This window comes from Lytechinus variegatus, chromosome 6, assembly GCF_018143015.1.
Source record: "Lytechinus variegatus isolate NC3 chromosome 6, Lvar_3.0, whole genome shotgun sequence".
In the NCBI taxonomy this organism is placed as follows: domain Eukaryota; kingdom Metazoa; phylum Echinodermata; class Echinoidea; order Temnopleuroida; family Toxopneustidae; genus Lytechinus; species Lytechinus variegatus.
In genome coordinates, this window is record NC_054745.1 from 4,170,177 (window position 1) to 4,195,866 (window position 25,690).

General features: G+C 36.7%; 1 protein-coding gene across 1 annotated transcript in view; it reads right to left on the minus strand.

Moving 5' to 3' along the window:
- Positions 1 to 18,637, minus strand: part of LOC121416740 (EF-hand calcium-binding domain-containing protein 4B-like) — an 81,949-nt gene extending 63,312 nt beyond the window's left edge. The window contains exon 1 of the mRNA XM_041610198.1: positions 18,522 to 18,637. Coding sequence (XP_041466132.1) covers positions 18,522 to 18,637 — 116 coding nt within the window. The remainder of the gene's footprint in view (positions 1 to 18,521) is intronic.
- Positions 18,638 to 25,690: the final 7,053 nt, after the last annotated feature.

Consider the following 25,690-nt stretch of genomic DNA (forward strand, 5'->3'; position numbering starts at 1 on the left):
AGACCAAAAGCTTTATTAACAAAAATGGTTATTGGACCTACTGGATATTAGACGAATTTGTTAGTGGACGAATTGGAAATAAGGCCATGTGGATAGTCGACGAACTGATGGTAGACTAAATGATAGTAGACGAGTTGGCAATTGGACGAATCGGCATTAGACGAATTGGAAATAAAGTTTTAGGACCTTGTCACCATGATATATTCACATAAACAGCTATTTGTGTAAAGGATCATAATGTTAACAAAGGTGTAATTCGAAACACTTGCAGAGTTGAAAGTAGACGGACCTCATCACCATTATATTCGTGTTCACACAAAAATGTGTGATGTCATGTGCGGAAGTAAAAACACTTTCACTGTTAAAGAAACCAGCTTAGACATATTACAAGGACCTTATCACCACCGTGCTCACAATCAAGCAAACCTGTGTATAAGATCATGGGTGAAAACATGTATGATTCGAAACACTTCCAATTACAAGCTGCAGACGCAGAAGGACCATGTCACCTCCATGTCCCAATGCGGACAAGCTTCTGTATAAGATCATTGTAAAGAAAGCAATAGTTTCGCCCCTCCCCCATCAGTCAAAAAATTCAGATGTAAAAGATACCACAAAGTTCATGTTAAACGAGCTACCAAAGATTGCAGCGCCGAACAGAGAATGGTTATCTTTGTCTTTAACTTGATTAATGACGATATCTTACTGTTAAATCCTCTATAGCCATTAACTCTTTCCGCTAACTTTTCAAGACCACCATACAATTTCTTGTAAGTACCTCCCCACCCCCTCGTTGCGTGCGCGTCCATAATCCCCCCTCCCCCCCCCCCCCCCCGAAAAAAAAATCAGTAATAATGATAAAAAAAAATCGGGGGATTTACAAATGAACAAGGACGTTTTTTGCAGGTAAGACAGGTCAGATAATTATGTACTCAAAATTGAAAAAAGATGGAGATGAAAGTAGTACCTTATATTTGTGTTTTGAATACCAGCGAAATAACCAAAACCAAACAGAACTGACATTTTTAGCGGTAAACATGAGAGGTAAAGTATAAGCATTCATCCATGTATCTCTATTTTTCGGACCATTGCACGCAATCGAATATTCAAACTAATCCAACCTACCTTTCGAAATACCCTTCCCTATCTCTCTGTCTCTCTCCATTTTTCTCTCTGTTACAGATCATGAGTCCGTTGCAGAAAGAGTTGCGTTTAAACGCAAGTCAAAGAAATCAATCGCAAGTCCCAAATGCGCGCTGTTGATTGGTCTAAATTCAAGATGCGCATGATTTTTAGAGTTGCGTTTGATTGCAACTCTTTCTGCAACGGGCCCCATGTCTCGATAGCTCGTTTACTTAACTACAACAACCCATTGGATCTCTGAATGTGAACAGCAGATTAACTTAAAAAGCCTTAAAATAAAGTGCTAATTCAGCTCTTAAAGAGCGTGTACAGTGACTGCACTTCGGAGTGCTGATTTTTCTCGTTCAAATTTGACCTAGACAAATCAGCACTCCGAAGTGCAGTCACTATACACGCACTTCATTTTTTAGAGTGGACAAGTCCACCTCAGAAAAATGTTGATTTGAATTAATAGAGAAAAATCAAACAAGCAAAATGCTGAAAATTTCATCAAAATCGGATGTTAATAAATTATGACATTTTAGAGTTTCACATTTTTCACAAAATAGTTAGATGAACGAACCAATTACATCCAAATAAGAGAGTTGATGATGTCACTCACTATTTATTTTGTTTTTATTGTTTGAATTATGCAATATTTTAATTTTTACGAATTTGAAAATTAGGACCTCCTTGCCTGAACCACAAAAAGTTAAAATAATAAAATTCCACGTGTTCAGGGAGGAACGAAACTTCATTTCATATGACAATGACGAGAAAATCAAGATATTTCATATAATAAAATACCGACTGAGATCATAACTTTCTTATTTTACATCTGATTTTGATGAAATTTTCAGTGTTATGCTTGTTGGATTTTTTTCTTTTTATTCAAATCAACTTTGTTTTGGGGTGGGCTTGTCCTTTAATAAGAAACAGCAAATTTCGAAGGAAAAATACTATACATGTATAAGTCATGCGGCACTCTTTAAGTATATTATTGAATGAAGAAAGAATGTACTAAATTTACGACTTGCTATCGCATTTTATTTTTATGCTACTTTAATGGTGAGTCGTGTGACATATTTTGTTAACTGTCACTTTTCATAAATACCAGTCTGATCAAGCACTTTTTGAATTATAGTGCGCTCAAAGGAAAGCGCACATTTTCGATGTCTAATTTGATCGTCGTTTTGTTCTTTATTTCTTGAATTTTAACATTCTTGTTCTCAGGACAAAACAGACAGGTATCATACGATTGTCATATTTCATCTGCTATTCAACTGATATTCAACACGAACGACATAAAGAAGAAAAGAGATAGGAAAAAAGGTGAACCAAAATGCGATCGAATTGAAAAGGGAACAAAATAGACATAGTTTCATGAAGAACTTTTTTCTCTCCCTTTTTTTCCGGAAATAATGTAATTTCCTATCTTTAATAATGGAGACCTGATGACAGAGGGTGCCATAAAATGACCGAATAATATGATATCCGACTGGCTAGATATTCAATGACATTAATAACTAATTGTGAGATTGGGCAAAAATTTACCTTTATACCTCATACCTTTTAGCTGGGTTATTAAAGTATTGTAGATCAGAACACAAGGACCTTCCGTCAGCAGGATCAGCATGTATACGTCAGAGCTTTTAAGAGATCTTATTATGAGAGGTGACAAAGTAATACATCTTCGTCACATCTAAGGACGCCCATTAGGTGAGATATCAAAATTGCCTCAAAGACACTTTTTCGGGCTGAGTATGGGATCTCATTTCATCATGTTTATCTTAGAAAATGGAATGTTGGTGGGCCCTTGCTTTCCTGCCATGATTCTAATCTTCTCGTAATGCACGTGCATTGTGTTCTGTCAGTGTGCGCGTGTGTGTGTATTTGTGTGAGTTAAGATGCGTGGACGCTCACCTTTTTGTGTGTGTCATTATGTGTGTGTGTCGGAATGTACATGTACCTACATGTGGGGACGTTTATCTGTCACATTTAAGGCCGTCCATTAGGTGAGATCAAATTTGCCTCAAGGACACTTTTTGGGGGTTTAGTGTGGGATTTGATATCATCAGTCCTTTTCATCTCCCATTTGTTTATCTTAGCAAATAGAATATTGGAGGGCTTTTGTTCTCGCTTTTTTTTCCTGTGAGTCTGTGTGCGTGTGTGGGAGCCGGGGATATACATGTAGATACGTGCCCGTGCAGTATGGGTGACTATATGTGTGTCCTTGAGTAGATGCGTGCGTGTCGGAATGTGCATGTATCTGCAAATGGGGACGTTTCTGTGTTTTACCCACTAACCGCGGACATCTGACGGAAAGCAATGGTAAACAATCTTCATCATATGTTAAGTTAATATGGTAATAATATGTAAGTAGATCAAGCCCGGGCAACTGCACTCAATCTGTATACAGACAGAGCAAATTCAAAAGGGATGATGGCTCTCATTTATGCTATGCGAAGAGCTTGATTCCAAATAGGGCTAAATCCAAAAGGGGCTAAATCCACTTTGACCAAAATGGATTTCTTTAGTAAAAAATATTTGTATCTTAGACGTTGAAATCAACTGCAACATATTGCATTTGAAAAAAAGGGTTTTGGAAAAGTTGGTAAAAATTCATCGCAAATTTCATTTTTTTCAAAAAGGAGCTAAATCCATGAAAAATAAAATTTCAAAATTTCTTTAAAAATTGATAAAGAATGCTAGATTTTTAAGCTCATGATTTTTTTATCCGAGATGATAGTACTATCATTATTTATCATATACATCAAAATAAATCAGCAGTGGCTATGGAAAAATTGTGAATTAACAAACCATGATTTACAGGAAAAAAAAAACAAAAGTGGGTTTAGCTCATTTTGGAACAAAGCTCTTCATAGTCTATTATTGCTTTCTAGGTCCTATATCTATTTCCATCACAATATATTTAAATAGAGTTACGAAATCTTTACGCATGTATGATATCTTACATATATAGTATATTCAAAGAGTGTGACATCACACACACACACACGCAATCTCAAATGTCCTCACATTGACCGCACTAAATGACCCCCCCTTGCTTATACGACGTTGTAATTTGGTCATTGTTTCTTGTTCTTTATGGCTTTAGCTTTGTCAAACCGTGGTCAAGCGCGTAACAAAATTATGCACAATATCATATATTAGTGTACCCCATACACACACAGCAATCATCATTTATGTTTGTTAATCAGTGTTTCAATTCACTGGTTAAGATTTTCGCGCGAAAAAAAATCCCTACTCCTTATACTATCATTTTTGTTATTATCACATTACACCGCACATCCCCTTTTATGTGCACATTTTCATTTCTTCCCTATTTCCATATCACTTGTTGCAAAAAAAAATGATTTCGAAGAATAAAATAGAAAAAATATATAATTTGCCATCTCTAAATGTCAAGGTTTATTCAATATTCGTGTTGTGAATCGAAAGAAAAGCCTTTCATATACTGCTAATACAATTTCCTCAATTCGTTCCCTCGCTCTTTTCCTCACCTGAATATACCGTATGTATATACAGGTTTTTCATGTTTTCGTTTTTGAATTCTTATCTTTTTACAAAAGGAAGTCATGACAAGAATATACAAGTATGTTATAAATAGAAAATCAGACAATCATGTATGCCTCGCTGTTAGCATGTTTGGAGTGCTTTACGTAGCTGCCATTCAGTAGCGTGACGCAAGAAAGATGGGTTTACAGAGCTTTGGTGTTTACGATTTGATAAGATGGAAAACATTGAATAATCCCCAAGCTTTGAAAGATATAAAGAAATTTTGATGATTTCAATTCAACTGATGGGAAAAATATAAAACAAATACAAAATAGGACTGAAACAATATTTTAAAGATGAGAAATGCAACAGTGACAAACCTCAATTGAAAAGGAAATAAAATTATGCAAATGGGGAAACACCAATATAAAACAAGCAGCAGAATTATAAAGGATGAAATTGATCTGTGTTTCATACAACATAATTTAAAAAGAGCTGAGACAAAATTTGGGAAACATATGCTCAAAATAAATATGATGTTGATTTTCTGTTGGCAGAATAAATCTTGGCTTTCAAGCTTTATACTGTTTTTCTGATATGGACCTAGGAAGATGCCATCGAAAAACCAGAAAGCCAAACAAATCTTTCTCTCATTTAACAAGAATTGCTTTGATCAGGTCACAATTACCAGGGCTCTCTACCAGCACATGACCGGGGACTTGTTTTATTGAAAGTCGAAAAACAAACATTTTATTTCATCAGGGAATCTTTTCACATTTAATGTGACCTTTTGCCCTTGCCTGTATACATATATCGCCTGCTTGCCCAACGATTATTCTGCTCTTGTTATTTTCATCATTTCAGGATAAAAAAATAGTGTTGCATGCTCTGGTCTCAATAATCAGATATTTTGCTTTCAGTGTCACTTTCAGAATCACGTAATGAATGAAATAATTTTTTTCTTACTTTAGCTATATGAAAGCCATTACTGCCCTTGGTTGTATAATTATGTACAATTATGTACGATTTAAAACAAATTAATTACATATTGAGGTTAAATATATTTATAACAGTTGTACATAAGAATTGCAGTCTCATAATTATAAAAGTCATAAAATTTAAAGATCCTCTGAGACTTAAAAGTTGGTTCTCTACGAGCATAAAAAGATGAATGGTTATTCAATTTTTATTGCACGTTTTTGAAGTTTAAATTTTATCCAGGTGTGAATAAGAATGAACACCTCATCTTTCATTGGTTCATCTAGAGAAGATCCCACACCTAAGAAGCATGTTGTAGGCTAAAAATGTTCATTTCAAATTTAAATTCTACGAGTTTATTTGGGGAATATTTTTATAATGTGTCTTTTTGCTTCACACTTCCCACACAACCCTAAAATTCCGAAGGTCTGCTTTGTTTCAAAGTTTGTCTGTTCGCTTTTTATTAAAAAGGGCAAAAACGTGCAAAGGATTGACTGTGGTTTCATGTGTGTGAGTGTGTGGTTAGAGTGATGGTCAAATCTAAACTGTCGCTAGAAATTCAACGCATTGTTCATGTTATTTACTAATAAGATCGAATATGAATAACTTCGCAACGTTCACGAAAATTGTGGGGGAGTTTGACTATAAAGTCTTATACATGGACATATACATGTATGATTTGTGTGAGGGTGTGTGTGTGTGTTCCGGAGTGAATGGATTAAAAGGAAAATGCTCAAAGAAAAAAAGCAAGGAAATTGGCCTTTGAGAGCAACATCACTGTTTACCTTAAACATGATAGAGTAAACATTTCGTACGAACAGCCAACCAATGGTGATTGAAGTATATTGCTCTGTTGGGTGCGAAAGCGTGGGTGTGGGTGGGTGTGAGGTGTGTGCGTGGGTGTGTGGTTATAGAGATGGGTGAATTTAACCCTCATAAGAAATTATTGATGTATTCTGTATCTAGATGATAAAATATACATGTACGTACGATCGTGTGCAAACCCTATCATTGATGACTGAAGCTAAGCATACTGCTCTTAGGCGCTAAAGAGTGGGGGTGTGTGTGTGCGGCTAAGAAAGATGAACTAATCTAACTATCGGGACAAATCGAAATTGGTCTTTACTATAATAGCGTACCTGGTAAGATGCTTTTGAGGGAAGCATTTGAGCTGGAATTTACAAGGTTATTTCGAGGTTGAATGGGGGTGGAGGCAATCGTTATTGTATGGACCCTTCTGGGATCTACCGCTCGAGCTGCAATCATGGTGTTGTGTCGGATCTTGTCTGGGGAAGATTTCGGATGGCTAGTAAACCGAGAACGATACGCGGAGTTAATTCATCACGGTTCGGCGATCCGCCGAGACGGGATGGGAATTGAAGGAGTTCGCTGAACCGTGGGGTAATGGAAGGTGAGAGTGGGACATAGAGAGGGGTGGGAAAGTGGGAGAGCGGGGGATGGGTAGAGTGTGAGAGAGAGTGAGAGATACAAAGGATAAACATGTGATAAAGAGGCATACATTCTAATACATCTCAGAAAACAAGGCATGAAAATTTTGAGTTCGCTTTACAGTGATGTAAAGCAAGGAGAGGAGAGAAAGGGAGAGAGAAGAGAGAAGGAAAAGCGTGTAGTACAGAAAATGCTTAATCTTTAAGATATTTTTAAACGTAATATTTGGAGATCGCGGTAATAGAAGGTGAGATAGGGGAGAGGGGGAAGGAGAGAAATAGGGGGGCAAAGAAAATTAGGGAGATAGCAAAGGCAAAGATAAAGAGATGGAAAACTTCTGATACAGAATTATGCTTCATCAATAAACAAGAAAGTTCAGTTTGTTAAACTGTGGGATAAATGCAAAGTGAGAGATAAAAATAGAAAACTAAGAAAGAAGGGAGTATACATATCGAAGGGGGAAATCAAGAAGGGGGAGATATTCTTAGTCTGAGAAATGAAATGGTATTAAAAAGACAAAGACACGGGCGAAATTGCCTAGACAATTGACACGATATGATTAACTGTAAAAGGCGGCTAAAAATGCGGAGCTGGAAAGCATAGGGAGAAAGATAAAATGAAAGGTAAAAAAAACTGACCAAATACATCGAGGGAAAAAATCAGTACAGAAAAGTATCACGTATAGTATTCAATCTATTAAATTAGTTTGTAAGTTATTTTTATCACATACATAAAGAGCTGCATTGTGCTTGTAACGGAGTGTTATGGCTCAAAGGTCAATGTAAGTCTACTTAGCAATCCATGATAATTATGTAATATACAAATGCAATTACTTTTTTGTTTCTAATAAGGATATGTATTTTTTCAAACATTCGGGGGCAACTGATTTCTTTCAATAGATATGAAAACACGACATAGCTGGCATTCCTGGTTGGTGTTTCATAAAGCTGTTCGTAAGATAAGAACGACTGGTGATTCTTTCTTTTGGTAATGGTATACACCATAGGCGATAGTTTAGCGCGTATGAAAGGATCACCAGTCGTTCTTAAAGTCGCTCTTAACTTACGAACAGCTTTATGAAACGGCCCCCTGGCAATACTCATATCGGCAATACAAACGTTTTGAAACTTTGTATTACATTCCATTTCTATTGGCGGATCTCTAGTTCTCAATTTTTCGCGATTTTCCTCCATCGTGTATGTTGGCTTTAATCGTCTCAATATCAGCATCACAATCTTGTTTTTTTTTTGCAATTTGAATGTGTTGCCCTCAGGTATAATAGATTGTTTGCTCGCAATCCACAAATACCAAAGTTGAAATTGTAATAGAATCAATCTATTTACTCCGTAATGAAAGATGCCATTCTAACAGACAAGATCAATTTCTCTTTGGATCACAACTCAAGTATCCGTGATTTAACGTCAAAGCTTCGTTACTGTTGTATTTTTTTTGCACGTAAGAGTAAAATTATGGTCCAATATTCCTTTCATCATATTCTCTATTGCAACCTTCTTATATTTTTTTCATTTATCCCTTCCTTTTGTCACTTTTTACCTGGCTTTTCTTCTCTTAAACCTATTTTACTCTTTCCTTTTGTTCTTCTTGTCTTCCATCTCCTTCCCCGTCTTCTTCTTTTCTTCGGCTTCTCCTTAATTTTCTTCTTCTCCTCTTCCTCCTCCCTCTTTTCTTTTCTTTATATTACCATCTTCCTCCTCCTTCTCAATCATCTTTTTTCCTTCAAATTTGTCTTCTTCTGCTTTTATTTATTTTTTCTTCTTTGTCTGCTTTCTCTGTTTCCCCTCCCCTTTCTTCCTCTTCTTCATCTACTTTTCCTTTTTCTTCTTTTTCTCTTTCTCCTCCTTTTCCTTTTTCGACTTATCTCCTTCTTCTCCTCCTCCTCCTTTTTCTTTTATTCTTCTTCTTAATCTTCTTCTTCTCCTTCTTATTTTTCTTCTTCTTCTTCTCCTTTGAGAATCATTGTTAGATGTCAAATCATATTCCTACATTTTCCTCTCTCATCTATATCGAATTACGATCGTATGAATGTATTGGGTCGGAGTAATATACCTTTAGAATTCTCGAGGTATTTTGGTGTGTGAGATTTGTAGCTGGTCCCCGTAAGAAAAACTTAGCAATTGATCATGAAGATGATTTTTTACGAGGGATCATTCGCATTAATCAATGCTATCAATCGTAAAAGTCAATCCCACGATCAATTTCCAAACTTTATGTTACAAGCGCCCTGGTTCACTTATACCTCAGAGATTTCTCTCCGATTATGCCATCAACAATCTTCTTTATGGACGTCTTTGATTACCTTCGTACATCCACCCACGCTTAAAGGTCAAGTCCACCCCCCAAAAAATGTTGATTTGAATCATTAGAGAAAAATTTAACAATAACATTGAAAACTTCATCAAAATCAGATGTAAAATAAGAAAGTTATGACTTTTTAAAGTTTCGCTAATTTTCCACAAAACAGTTCACTCACTATTTCTTTTCTTTTATTTTAATTGTACAATATTTCCATTTTTACGGATTTGATAATAAGGACCAGTTTCACTGAACCATAAAATGTTAGATCAATTGTAATTCCCAATGTTCATGAAGGATAAAACTTATTTCACCTTCCAATGAGGAGAAAATTAAAATATTTCACATTTCATATAATAAAAATACAAAATAGTGAGTGAGTGACGTCATCAGTCTGCCAATTTGCATACCGACCAGGATAAGCAAAACTGTTTTGTGAAATAAAGCAAAACTTTAAAATGTCATAACTTTCTTTTTTTTACATCAGAATTTGATGAAATTTTCAATGTTTTGCTTGTTGGATTTTCTCCCTTTCTTCAAATCAACTTTTTGTTGGGGTGGACTTGCTAGAGTCGCACAAACGAAAAACCTACCTCCAACCTACCGACGGTATATCGTTAGTAATAAAGTAATAGTTTTTGGTCCGTCTGGAGTCGGTATTACCAATGCGACACTACACTCTAAAAAGGTTTACCCAATATTAGGTAAAAAGATATCCAAAAAAGTATTTTTTGTAAATTGTACACTGTTAGAAAAAATAAAAGAAGTTCCTGCAGCAGAGTCTCGAGAACATCTGTAATCTTACCGAATTGCGTAATCTTACAGGAAATTGGTATTTGATGTATGGAATCTTACAAATTTCCTTGAATAAAACACCCTTTTCCCCTTTTTAAACAGACCTGTTCTGTTAAATTGCAGAAAAATTCTTGTTTTATGAATTTACAGAATGATTCTGTTATTGCTTTCTACAAAATCTTCTGTTTATTTTCTGTAAAATCACGGGTTTTTTAACATCAAATACCAATTTCCTGTAAGATTACGCAATTCGGTAAGATTACAGGTGTTCTCGAGACTCTGCTGCAGGAACTTATTTTATTTTTTCTAACAGTGTACGCAAGGCTGTGTTGAAATGGCCCAATATGGGGTAAATAAAATACCCAGCAAACATGCATGCTCCCTTTCTACCCAAAGTTGGGTAAAAACTTTACTCAGTGAGCGTATTTAGCATCTACTTCGCAGACTCTTTTTGCAACGTTCAGAATCTATTGAAAATGCCCGTCAAATTGCAATGGACTGATTAGAGGTCATTGCCAAAAGTTGATGGACCTGGTGGGTGTTTCATAAAGCTGTTCGTAAGTTAAGAGCGACTTTAAGAACGACTGGTGATCCCTTCTTGCGGTGAGATGTATATTGAATTGGCGATGGTTTAGCGCGCAAGAAAGGATCACCAGTCGTTCTTAAAGTCGCTCTTAACTTACGAACACCTTTATGAAACGGCACCCTGGACAGCACATCGCCTACTATTCGGACAGAAAAAATACAAATATGTCGTTTGTCAAAAGTCCACGTCGGCACTGCCGTTTTAATTCACCGGCCCGTATTCTGAAGTAGGGTTTAAAGTTGTAGTTTAAGTATGGGAAGCCACAAGTATCAAATATTTTATTAAGTTGTATGTTTCTTATGTTTACTGTGCTCTTTCATGATTCATCGATGGTGAAGACAATCATCTATTCATACTTCCTACACAATTATGAATGATTTGAGAGCCAAATGAGCTGAAATATGATATCTTTACTGTAAGTGATTTATGTAACAAATGGCTATCCATACTTAAACCACAACTTAAACCTGGGTTTAAGTTAAACCCGACTTCAGAACTTTAAACCTGGGTTTAAGTTATACCCGACTTAAAAAAAAGGGCCATCGATTTTTGACAAAAGTTGCTTTATTATGAAGGACTTTTGACAAAAGATTATCATCGTTATAGAAAGCATCTGCGAAGTGATAGCTAAAAATAATGCCTGGTTATAGGATGACAACACCCACCTTCCTTCTCGACGTCTTTTATTTCCTTTGTCCGTATGTCCACCCACGCTTGGCGTGCTTGGATTAAATAAGAACTGATGTCTCGTGTCTGAGATTTTGTGGCGGTATTAGTTTGCCATCCTCATCAAAACAAGACCTGTGTCTTGGTGTTGTCTTACAATATGAATGCCTCAGTCACAATGATATGCCTGACGCTAAACCCATCGCTGGTGCGTCATAGATGACAACGTAATAGCACTTGACGGTAAGCGGTCTGATTCGGTGGTATGACTGCGGCATTAGAAAAACTGATGTCGAATTAAATTGAATTTAATAACTTTATTGTCCATAATGGACTTTTTAACACTGGTTTACACACATACAATGTTTACACACAGAACAAAACAAATGATGATGGAAACATGTCAACATGAGTAAAGAATTCCAACTCAGTTATACATGTACATGGTTCATGCAAAATTTACAGTACACAAGTATCTGAAATACAAATCAGGTATAAGAATAGTTCATATTCTAGAATGATCATGTTATACATTTATTTTAGTTAGCAAGATAAGTAATGGATGCAAGTGCAATTGTAATTGAAATGGAGAGTAAGTCAAATGCAAGAGTGGTGTGTCTGATTCTAAGAGAATCTCTAATATACATCAATAGTCAAAGCATCGTGATTATTTACAGTAAATTAAAAGAGTAGGGTACTAATTAATTACGGGCGAGACACAGACCTTCGGACTTGAGCGTTAAAGTGATGAATAGCATAGGGGACAAATGATTGTCTCAAATGGGTATTGTGCATGGTGAACATAGATGAGCTTTTGTCCCGCTAATAGACTGAAATAGATCGTGAAAGTAAAACGTTTGTCTTACACTATTTCATGCCTCAGTCACAACCAGCAAAACAGAACCCAAACCTATAGATGGAATCTCACTGGTAGTTACGTAATAGCACTTGTCGATGGCAGCATGATTCACCGGTATGACTGAAGCATAATAAGATGCCTCGTGTCTCAGATTTTGTCCCGCTAATAGATTGCCAGCTTCGTCAAAGCAGAACGTGTGTCTTGGGGTTGTCTAACAATATCAAAACCGCTTTAGGGTATGCTTTATGAAGCTGATTTTAAGGAGACTCCTCTAGTGTGCATGCCGAACACAATCATTTCTAGGGGGCAACATGTTTATGTTACTTTAGATATGGATGTAGTAAAACAAAACAAATTTCAATCACACATTCGCACAAGCGTACTTACGTTAACACATTGTGAACACTGGTATTGCACAGGTTACCATAGTGCGATATTAGCTTCACAGTTTCCAATTTGAGCATTTAGATATGGTGAATCACATATTGACATAGTCAATTGTGTTAACGCACTATATGATACCATGATCGTCTTGTAACAGTGAAAATAAAATTTTCACACTATTTGAATACACTGTGTCTTCTTTTTACCAGGGTGAGCCATATTTTCACATAGGCGGAGTATAGGCCTACGTCAACACATTAAGAACACGTACACTGTACAGTAGTCCACACAACAGTGCCACATTGTCTTCACACTTTCACCACTATCAGTTTGTATAACATCTTTACATCGTCCATTGTGTGGCCACACTTATGTGGCACCATGTTATTTACTGTAGGGTTGGTTTTTCATACATCTACACGTCCAGAAAATACATGGAAAGCTTTCCATACATCCATGGCGTCTTCGCCACAGAGGAGCCAAGACATCATTAGACTATGCATAGTTGGCACACATCAAAACACGTCCAGAAGATACACGGAAAGCTTTCCATACATCCATAGCGTCTCCCCCGTGGCGAAGCCAGGACATCCATTAGAATATCATGACTACAGTTGGCACACATCAAAACACGTCCAGAAGATACACGGAAAGCTTTCCATACATCCATAGCGTCTTCACCACAGGAGATATCAGCCAAGACATCCATTAGACCATAGATGACACACATCAAAACACGTCGAGCAAATACAAGCAAAGCCTTAATGATATTGGTCCATCTCCGAACGGATTTCTTAATGGGATTGCATTTTTGGTCGATCCGTATATGTATTTATCTTCTTCGCCTAATGTATATCAAACACTCTGGATTCTCAGTCTCCTTCTTTAGTCCTCAACCTCAATGTTATCTGCCATTACCCTTCTATTTTGTTTATCTTATGTGGGGCCCGTTGCAGAAAGAGACGCAATCAATCACAACTCTACGAATCACGCGCAACTTGATTTTCAACAAATCAACAGCGCGCATTTGGGACTTGCGATTGACAATGATTGATTTTTTTTTTACTTGCCTTTAAACGCAACTCTTTCTGCAACGGACCCCAGTTTCCTTCGTCGTCATCATCTTCTTCTTCTTCGTTGCTCTTAATGTTCCCCTTCTTCTACGTTTCCCTTTTCTTCTATCTTCGTCTCCTTGTTATTATCCTTCCTCCTTCTCCTCAACATCTTCATCATCATCGCATTCGTCTTGATGCTCTTTCTGATCTCCTTCCTTTACTTTCTATGTTTCTTTCCTTCACTTCGTCTTTTTCCCCTCGCTTCTTGTATATTTTCAATCATGTTCTTGTTCATCTTCTCATCTGTCTTTCTATCTTTAGTAGTTTTATGTCATTAATGATGTTCGCGCTTTCCATCTTTTTCTTTTTTCATCACGCCCTTTCATCTTTATCCTGTAATTTCTCTGCATCCTCAAATTCCTTTTCCTCTTCTTCTTTTTTTCTCTTTACGCACTTCTCGACGTGTCCTTAGGTAGAAAGTCATCTACCAAAAGAGGTATGTCACACAGCTCAGGAAAGGGTCACCAGTTTAACTTAAAGTCATTCGTAGCAAACAGCTTATGAAACACGCAACAGGTAGCAATGGAGGGGGGGGGTAATTAACATAATCCAGAGTAATGCAATATTCGATTCATTCAGGTTCAAACGGTGAGGTTCTTTTAAACTCTATCATTATGGAAATTAGTTATTGACAACATCGGTATCCTCAATTATGATTTGTATGCGGAATCCATCTTGTGTTGACAGTTGACTAACTAACGCATCCATTATGATCTACACAGCCATGAGTAATTTGATTAACGTATTAACCTAATGAACAGTATGTCTTTCCGCGGCTATACAAATACAGTCCCACTTCTACATGTTCCTGTGGGCTGTTGAATAGACGTCGATTGTGGGGGTGCCTGGCCTGATAGGCAGGAGGGGTTGCCATGGCGACAGGGTGATGCAGTCGCGTATCAACTCGAGTTTCAACCCGAAACTCAATCGGGAAACATGAAAATGTCAAACAGAAACAAACAAGCAAACGACAAGTTTATCAATATTTTTGTCATTTATGGTATCTTTTCTGCATTAATAGGGCAAGGGAAAACTGGTCGATGAACTGATGCATGCCATGGTTCCCTGACGCAGACTGGTGAATTCAGTTTGTGGCTGTATTGATCGTGGGTACATCTCCAAGTTTACGCGTATTGCGTTACCAATTTAAAAAACTTATTATCATTGATCGTGGCAAAACAATCCTGTAGATTTCTTGGTCATTCCTATTCGTCCTTTCTCCATTCTCTCTGTCTCCCTCTCTCTCGCCCTTTCTTCACCTCTCTTTTAATATATATTTTATTTTGCTCCCACTCTTTCTCTCTCTCTTCTTCACCTTCTTTTTCTTCATCTTCTTCTTTTTCCTCTTCAATATCACAATTCACTCCATGCTTTACCTACCCCTGCAGTCTTAAGAAATGTCCCGGCCCTTTCAAAGGACATCCACCACGAAACTTTACGCAAGCAAGGACGATGCCTCCACGACTATCCCTCTCTCTCTCTTCCCCTCCCTCTTTTCCGATCCCCCTATGTTCAAGATATTCATTCCTCGCAAACTTCGAAAGTTTCCCGCCGTTTCCACCATCATCCATTATAAGCTTTCGTGAGGCAATGACCCTAGCTTCACGGCTTTTAGCCACACCAGTAGTGACATCGTAATACATCTTCATCCCATAAAATTATAATGGTGCGTAGCTGAAAGGTGTCGTCTATAACTCCCGGCTATAATTTTTTTTTCATCTCCGCCATGTTATAGTAGCGATCTAGGCACGTACATTTTCAGTATGTATCATAACACATTTACAATGTACTAATAACTCCTACATGATATGACCTTCTGGCGTATTAATGTTCGATGTGATATGTATCAATTAACCTTACTTTCTGTCGTTGCAAGGAGTGATGTTTATCTAAAAGCGCCCGACCCCTCCCCCAGCCCTTTCCCTTATGCATGTTATGTTCGGCTATATCAGAATTTACCAACTGTAGTCTATCATAAAATTCCGTTAGACCGTACACGCTCTATAAAAGTAGGGTTATATACTTGATATAACTACATTGGCACTTATTTCTTAGAGCTATTATCAGCCCAAATACTGTAAAGATTACCTTAAAAAAACATATCCAAAAGATGGATCAACTTTTTTCCATGGAAGCAAATTTATTGCCTCGACCCCTCTATACACAAAACACAGACACGCACAAGCTACGGTGTTATGGCACTTGTATCACCTTTAATTCCGAGAGACGATTAATACTCTTTCGACTAAAATTCTATTTTGGCTATAGTGTTTATACAGTAGGAAAAATATTAGTAATCTTTTCTGATAATTCTTGGTATATTATCTCGATATTATCTCTGATTATAATTTGCTCGAAAATGATAAACAATAAAACATCTCTTTGGTGCAATGTAGGGCTATTCAGAGGCGCCAGGGTAATTTGATGACGGTCAAGACGGTTGACTTATTCAATGAATTACGGGATTATTCGGTTACATGGATCATACTTCTTTCAGTAACTCCCTGATACAGACCAGTCCCCCGACTCCCCCGTCTTACAAAGAGATACGATTGATCCGATCAATCCTAACTATGGACAGCCAGCAACATCAACATCTATTATGCATGTTTGTTCAAAATATTTTCTAGCTATGATGTATAAGCATGCATTCATTATTTTCTTGAAAATTCACTGCCCTTGTCTTTGCATACAAGGGACATTGTGCAAATTTATCGTAGAAAAAATTATGACGCAGAGTTGCGATTGATCAGATCAATCGTAACTCTTTGTTAGACATGCAGGGTCCAGGTCTTGGCTAAGTCGTAAAATTGTGAGTTTATGAAGGGCAAGGGCTAACATTGCCTGCAGTCTACCGTGGCTATTTTAGTGCTGCTTTTATCAGTACCGCGGATATGGTATACAGTTACTGAATGCTTGTGCTACGAATTTTATTAGTGCGGGCCTTGTGCGGACCCCAAAAAAATCACGAGTTACTGAAAACGGTAATAATAGGCCTACCCCTTGTTTTCATGCTTTTCTTTATTTTCTCATCCCCCACCCTTTCACATTGTTTCCCCTTTTCTCCCGAGTTGAAAGAGAGGGGCGGTTGAACCCAGGCCTCCCCTCTGTCAAAGCGGCGTCGAGTGGTGCTCAGTCCACTTGGCATTCTTGGTGTAGAATCTCTATTCTGTTTATACATGTTATATGATGTGGTTTGGGCATCCAGCGTCATGAATTGCTTTCATTTCCGGTCCAACACGCAAGTTCGACACATTTGGTTCGGTATGACTGATTAAATATTCAAGGTTTTTTGGAGAATTCGTCTCCCTACTCACGCGTTGCCCACATACAGCAGCATCCCCCCCCCCACACACACACGGCGATTCGTTCGTCTTAAGTAAAATCATCTCAGAGTCATCAACAGGTGTCAAGAAACTAATTAATGTTCATGTAAAGCAAATTTTCATATACGTATATATAATCATTACATCCGCTAGTCAAAGTATCACAAATTGATTAGTAAAACATTATATTCCAATTTTCGAAGAAAAAAAATAACATGGGGTAATGAGGGGTAAAGGAACAATTATATACAACAGAAGCAAAAAAAAATACACTCTAAAAAATGAAGTGCTAATTTAGCTCTTAAAGAGCGTGTATAGTGACTGCACTTCGGAGTGCTGATTTGTCTAGTTAATTTGAACTAGACAAATCAGCACTCCGAAGTGCAATCACTATACACGCTCTTTAAGAGCTAAATTAGCACTTCATTTTTTAGAGTGTAATAAAATGTTTTTTTACAAAATGACAGCCACCCCAAAACCGACAACCTGTCCCCCAAAATGAATTTTGAGATTATCATTGACTTGAAAAAGCACATCCTAAGCTTTATATGGTAAATTAACTTTTCAGAATTGGTCAATAATAACCACATATACAAGTTGTTTTATTGCATGCAGAAGAAACTAAGCGAGAGCTTTTAAAACAACAAGGAGAAAACAATTCATGAAGTTCAGTCTTCTTGTAACACCTGTTGATGAGCTGCTGTACTACCTTAGCTCCACTTTTAAGATTTCACAAGCTTCTAAATGAATACCAGGTCCCCGTCTTACAAAGAGTTGCGATTGATCACATCAATCACAACTATGGACGGCCAGCAACGTCAACATCTATTATGCACGTTTGTTCAAAATATTTTCTATGATGTATATTCATGCATTCAGTGTTTTCTTGAAAATTCGCTGTGCTTCTCTTTTTTTCGCAAAAGACATTGTGCAAATTTCCTGTAGAAAAACAAAATTGAAACTGATGGATTTCCATATAGTTACGATAAATTGGATCAATCGGTGCCCAGAACTGACGGTTACCCTATATGAAATAATCATATTCATATTGATGACAGAACCATGAGAACAGCAAATATTTAACGTTTTAACAGTAAGAAAATAATTATCACAGAATAAATGGATAGATTATAAGTTAAAATAGAGGGCTAGCACGCCCGATTGAAAAAAAATATCAAACATCGATGAAATCAATCATGATTTCTGAAATGAAACACAGGGCTTACATTAAGCAAAGGCCCTCGAAAGCTATGGCCTTGGATTCCCTAGTGACTGTCCTAAATGACCCCTCGTGTTTTCAAAGTTTGCTTTTATACATATAAATGTGCCATCTAGAATAACGGTCTTTCACTGAAAAATATCACAATTTAACGCATGGTAACAGCGATTTGAATATTCATTTCACTCACCCGGCAAGGAGGGCCGTTCCGCCTATTTCCTGGAGTAACTGGTCCCACTCCAGCTGGAGTTCCGAATCCGAAATATCGTCCATACTCGGCGAATGCTCGAACACAGTGCAATCCATTCTGACTCAACCTCAACCTTGCACGTCGGTTTTCTTTCCTCGCTCACTCCCCTCCGCTCCGTGGGGCCCGCTCGGGTACTCCGCTACCTCAGTAAATACCCAAACCCAATTCAAAGTAATATCGCAAGTGTTCTCTTCGGTAATCGTTTTGTAACGCGTCAGGGGAAAAAAAGGGACAAGATTTTCAGCTCAAGTAAGTATACGTAATTGCGATTTCTCCTCAAGTAGATGTAATCATTTTACGAGACTGGTTGATGATTTACACGCGAATGGACTGGTTAGATATTGTGCAGTGTTTTCCTAATAGGCGCTATGCATGTGCGAGTTACTTCAAGCGCAAAATCTGAATGAGATATGAATGTATTCAAGTGTTGGACAGTGCGTGTGTTAATTTGGTCGCACACGCACACAATGTATAACCGTAACTCCGAAGCAACCACGTGATGGAGTACGCGTGCTTTTTAATGGAGTGTTTTATGATGTACATCTGCGGGCGTAGCCTCTTTCAAAAGTAGATACACATGACATAAACATGATGCGATTGTTTTCGATCAAAGCATCTAACGTTATGTTATATTGCCTGTAAGAAGCTTCTTTGACGAGCTACATTGGGAAGTTGGAATGTATTCGCTTTCCAGAATGAGGTTAGACGACACATTTTGGTTACCATATGGAATTACAACCAAGATGTACATGATGATGACGCGTGTATACAATAGGTCATTTTGATTCACACTGTTTCCAATGAATATAGGAATTTCTATCGACCGTTAAATTATATGTGTAAAATCAAGATTAGACCTACTTCCTCGTATGGCGAACCCTTAAACCAACAGATAAATTTTCTCATTTAGAGGAAAATTGCGACATTTTTTTTTAGTTGAAAACCTATTTTGTTGTAGTTGCTGTTTTTGCAAGTCAATTTTCACAGTCAATATAAACTGTAGACCAAAATATGAAGATTATGCAAGGTAGCTTTGTATGTTTGTCATGGGTTTAATAGTGAATCTTGTTATCATTTCAACAACTTTGCTGCTTATCAATAAATATTGCAGATGCAACTAGTTTGTCGAGACGATGTTGTTGTTTTTATGGGAACGGTACTTAAGCGTCCACAGTTGAGAGGACACAAAATTGATCTTATTCTAAAACAGACTTTTTTTTCAAATGCCAGGACATACCATTTTAAAGTTTCGTGATTATGTGATTGCTTTAAAGGTAATGAGAGTAAACAAAACTCTACCCGACATTCTTTAGGTACTGTCAAGGATAACATGGTGATATTGGCATACTCCTGCATTTATTTATATATAGCCACCCATAGGTCTACAGTAGGCTTATGTGTCGACTACTGCAGTGAAGGTGGTGTGTGGGGGAGGAGAGTTGGCATGTGTGGGATGTGTCTAGTGTGGTGCGAGTGTGAATCCTGGTATGAATGTTGATGATTTGTTTTAATACTTCTTTTCAATTTCCTCTTCTCTTGTATCAATATGATTTGCAGGTTCTTTTCTTTCTGTATCCTATTTCGCGAGTAATTAAACGTTCATATGCAGATTTATGTATGCACGGTATGTGCATGTATGTGTGGGTGTTAAGGTGTGTGTATAATTATGTAAAGTTATGTTGAAGCTTGATGTAAAATGAGATGCAATGATAGTATGTTGATTTCTGTTTTCCTGCAAATCATTCAGTTATTAAATATTAACTATTGTTAGAATACATAGAGGGTTGGGGCTCAGTTTAGTTAGTTAACTTTGTTTTTAGATATAAAAGTTTATTTTTAAGGAATATCATTCCGTCCTTACTTGCTTCAGTTGTTGGTAAATATATATACATATGTATATATATATATATATATATATACATTGCATATCCTTCTTGATATAAAATGAAGATTTGTATTTTTTTGTATTTATCAGGAGTTTATGTAATTCATTTGAATGAAATCCTTAATAAAAACATGTTGAAAAAAGGTGTGTGAGTGTGTGCGTGCGTGTGTGTATTTAATGGGAAAGGTGGGGTAGAGAGGGGCGTGTGTAGGCATGTCAGTGTGTGATAGTACACTGTAAAAAATGAAGTACTAATTTACCGCTTACAGTGCTTGTATAGTGACTGCATTACGAGTGCAGATTGTAGTTCAAATTCAGACTTGAAAATCAGCACTCGTAGTGCAGTCACTATACAAACACTATAAGGGCTAGATTAACACTTAATTTTTTTTTTACAGAGAATAGTGTTTATTTTTTTCGCATACATTCGTTATTCCGAAGCTTCGTTATTCCGAAGGTTCGGATACTCCGAAGGTTCGTCATTCCGAAGGTTCGTATTTCCGAAGGTTCGTAATTCCGAAGGTTCGTGAGTCCGAAAAAAAATGAGGTTTGTAATTCCGAAGGTTCGTTAGCCCGAAAACGTAATGATAACGAACCTTATTTCGTTTTCGGACTAACGAACCTTCGGAATAACAAACCTTATTTCGTTTTCGGATTAACGAACCTTCGGAACAACGAACCTTATTTCGTTTTCGGACTAACGAACCTTCGGAACATCGAACCTTATTTCGTTTTCGGTTTATCGAACCTTCGGAATAACACCACAAATGTTCGGATTAACGAACCCTTTTACGTTTTCGGATTAACGAACATCGAGTTATAGGCAATTTACGTGTTTCGGAATTACGAACCTTCGGAATAAAGAACCTTCGGAATTACGAAGTGTAACCATTTTTTATGTCTGGATGAAAACAAGCACAATCATACTCACATACATCCACGTTCTATAAAAATAAGTAGCGCATTTTCTTTGATATTTTCGGTTACATTATGGCAAATTTTGGTTAATGCATTTGTCATAACTGATGAATTATTTTTCTTTTTGTATATTTAACCGTTGTATGTATTTTTTTGTAAAACGAAGAGAGAACTATTCTAGCTTTTATACGCTAAAATAAATGACCATCATAGTTATTGATACTACTATTATCATTTTATTTTTATTATTATTGTCATTATCATCATCATTACTATATTATCATCATCATCATCACTATAATTATATAGGGCCAACGACCAATACTTATTGTTAGAAAAAAAGGAAAGATGGATAAACATAGAGAGAGATGGAGAGAGAGGGGGTTGGAACGACTTGGACAACTGAGTAATGACTGATGGCATATGATAATGACGCCGTGGTTTCACCTTTCCATTAAGGATTCATGGAAAACAAGACGGCTTCAATGTAATTCATGATGATGATGTTTCCGGTTTAGCGGAAGTTGCGCTGAAATTTCATCCTGCTTCTACTAGCTAGTCTTGACACTTCAGACTGTTCTATTTCCATATATATTTTTTAGCATTTCAAACGACTCAATAAGAAAATTTTCGAATCCATATTTCGAAGATATCATATTTAACTTTGCTTCATCTTGTTAAAAGGGTCATAATATGGATTTTTCAGGACTGACCTGTGGACGAGTACACTCTCTAAATAGAATGCATGGCAGCGTTTGGTTTTCAAAAGCTAAAAAAAAAAAAGCTAAGTAAATAAACCATTTTCTAGTTTTATAAAGTACCTACGAAAAAAGAAAAAATCCATAAAACATAAATGAATTAAGGAATGAAGACAGATAAAACAACAATATTCTTTAATTGGAACAATGCGGTAATAAGAATTGCCGATTACAATATTAATATGTCGAGGTAAATGAATTTTACCTTTGCATTTTTTTTCGTTCTATTCTTTGTTCTCAGTTGCAGGATAGTAAGATAATGAGAGTAATTGTTTATTATCATCATTAGCTCGCGTTTGAATTAACAAAATAATAAAGTTTATAAAATGTTAATTATTAAAATGTCTTATTTGTAAGCTCTGGAGCCCGTTTCAGAAAGAGTCTGTAATCAAACACAAACCTAGCTGCCAGCCAATGAGATGCGCGCATTTGGGACATGTGTTCAATTCACTGATGAGACATCTTTCATTTGTAGCCTTATAATTTACATAATCTTTCATTATCAACCGTACCATGACAAGATTAAAACAAATTCCTTTATTAATGTCAACTGAAATTTGAAAACGGATAATTTCTCGTATTTCTTGTACGGAGACTTTTAACATCACTCTCATTTTTTCTATATCATGTTCATTATCATCCATCTTCAACCAACGAAATATATAACCCAACAGTGGATTGTTATAATACACGTAATTAATTGCTGCGGTTTCAACTTCTTCTCATCTGAAGACCTGTATGATATATTTTTTTTGTAAACAAGTGCACACCTAGTTACCAATAATGCATATAGCATTTCCATTTATTTGAAAGCAATATAAAAGAGCATTGTAGATTAAATGCTTTGCTCACGGGCATAGGTGCCGCAGCCGGGGATCGAACCCCCAGACTTTCCATGTATAGCCAGGCGCCTTAGACCACTCGGCCACGGCACCTCACCTATGAGGTGATATGAAACGTAGATGGCGATATTATCATGAGTAAAAACCAAATGGATTGAGCACAGAGAAAATCGAGAATGGAGAGCGGTTCCATGACATTTGCTCCGGCTACAATTGCTCCGTCGTAAATACAAACTAACTAAAGGAATGACCAACTCCAACCTTGGATTTGACAATATACATGATATATCCTATCCTAACACTAACACTAAACCTACCATAAAACCCTACTGCAACCCTAACCCCATATCTTAGAAAAAAATAAATCCCAGAGCAATTGTCACCTGGATGGCATCATGATCTAATAATATCCATAACTCTCTATCTCTCTCTTTCTCTATATAATGCACTCTCAAAAGATCTAAATCCCACTCCAAAACGTCTGATGGTCCCTCGTGTCACTCTGAGAGGAGTATGATTAGGGACCAGACTAACTCTTTTGCATTTAGACTTGAGTGAACATGGTGAAGAAGCTGTTTGTGAGGATACAAGCTTCCTTAAATATTTGGACCCATGAAGATACGTGGGGGTAGGGGCACAGTGGCAATATTGACTTCTTTTCTCATCTTCTATTTTTCTCGTCTATCCTCTATGATCTCATTCTCCCCCGTACCTTCTCTCTCTTTTCTTCTCGTACAGTTGTGCAATGCATATTTTCACAGTTATGATCGTTTGTTAAATGTATTATTTATGCCATTGTTTGTTGTATTCATGTTTGTTAATTTATGCCCGAAAGCGGATTTTGTGTATTCTTATGCATGACAATAAATTATCTTGAATCTTTAATCATGTAAAATGATATCGCATTAGAGAAAAGAAAAAACATCGGAATCTGATGACTTTAACCGGTAACCCATGTATTCAAACCACTTTTGCACGTTCAGCACTTACATGACTTATTTCAAGTTTACCTGAGTGCCCGGTTTCTCCGAACTTTCCCAATGCTAAATCATGCGATATAACCACATAGCCAACTCACCTTTGCTATCATTGTGTACAGGAGTCATGCTCAGTCGGGTTTTGAGAAAACGACCCCTAAAATACCTGTAGCGAAAGGTGTACATACCAATTACAAAGGGATTGTTCTCTTGCATGACTGCAGATTAAATTTGCAAATAACAGAGTTCAGTTCTCTTATTGTTTGATTCGATTCTCCTGTTGAGAAAGCGTGGGAATTAGAATACGGAGGTTTGGTTCATTGGGGGTAGTTTTAGACATAATTAAGAAGAGTTAAGTCCAAAATGCCACGTTTTAAAGAATGATTAATATCAAAGCTAAAACATTATTGATAACCGAATTTGCATATATAAATTTCCGATTTTCTATCACTAGGGTCCTTAATTTGGAGGGAATTTATAAAGAATTATACTAGACGGTGGCTATATACCCCCCCCCCCCAAAAAAAAAAAATGCTTCTGTAGCAGATGAGTCGGCCTAATGGGGTTTTTCTTCGGGGAGGGGGTTGATATCAAGTGCTGGCTCGCCAGCCAGCATATAGCGCAGTAAAATGTAGGTAAATTGAAATAAGGTTCTGTCGGCATATTTTTTTTTGGGGGGGGGGGGTCAAATTAAAATAAGAAAATAAAGTTTGGAGGTTTGATTACTGTCAAGTAACAATATCTCAAATTCAAGATATATCTGTCCTATGGCACACCATCCCCACATTTTCCATTCTCTCTTCAAGATTCATTCAAGATTTAAGAAGTTTATTTTCATTTCCATGACAAATATAAATCAAATGCAGATACAAATCAAAGTATGAGTTCAAGATCAATTTTACCTCGGCATAATCTTAAAATAAAAGCTTTTATAAAATACTACAAGGCTCAATAATACTACTGGACCGCTAAATTTATTTCATAGCTTTACATTTTTTAAGATGTTTGTGTTCCTTAATCATTTCTGATTTTTAGAAGTACCAATGAAATCTTTTACCAATAATGTTTGCATCTCCATACATAGGAATAAACGAAGTAAAGATCTTGCAAATCCATCTATTTAAGTAGCCAAATTCCTGGGTTTGTAAACATCTATAGTCAGGCCTGAGTGCGTGTGCCATTCATAGGCTAAAGAACTTTACAAAAGAGACTTTACAATAACCACTACAATAACCAAATAAACTTTACAATAACCACGTGTTTATTCAAGTTACACAACAAAGGGGGAACAGGGGTTTTTTGCCTCTTATGATTCGAGATTGGTGGGTATACACGTAATGTGTGCAATGAATAGGTCACGTATTTAGATTATGGTGTACAATGTATGCGTCGGTTTACAAAGGTGGTAGAATTGATTTTACGTCTATCATATGAAGAGAATAACTTCCTCATGGACATTATTTACCATTGAAATATACCATTGTCTAGTTTTAATCTAAAGGTGTGCAGTCAAGGCGTTTTCATTATTGTTTTTCTGCTGTAGATAATTATATGCATCTTTAAATTCTTTCTCCGAATGTAGCATAGTTTGAAAATGACCAACAGTTATCATGCCGTTGTTAGATGGCGTCTAAACTTAATATAAATATTCTATCAATGTAACAAATTACTGACAGGATTTTTTTTTCTTGCTGAATCATTTTTATTTGATTTTATTCCTCAGTGTGGA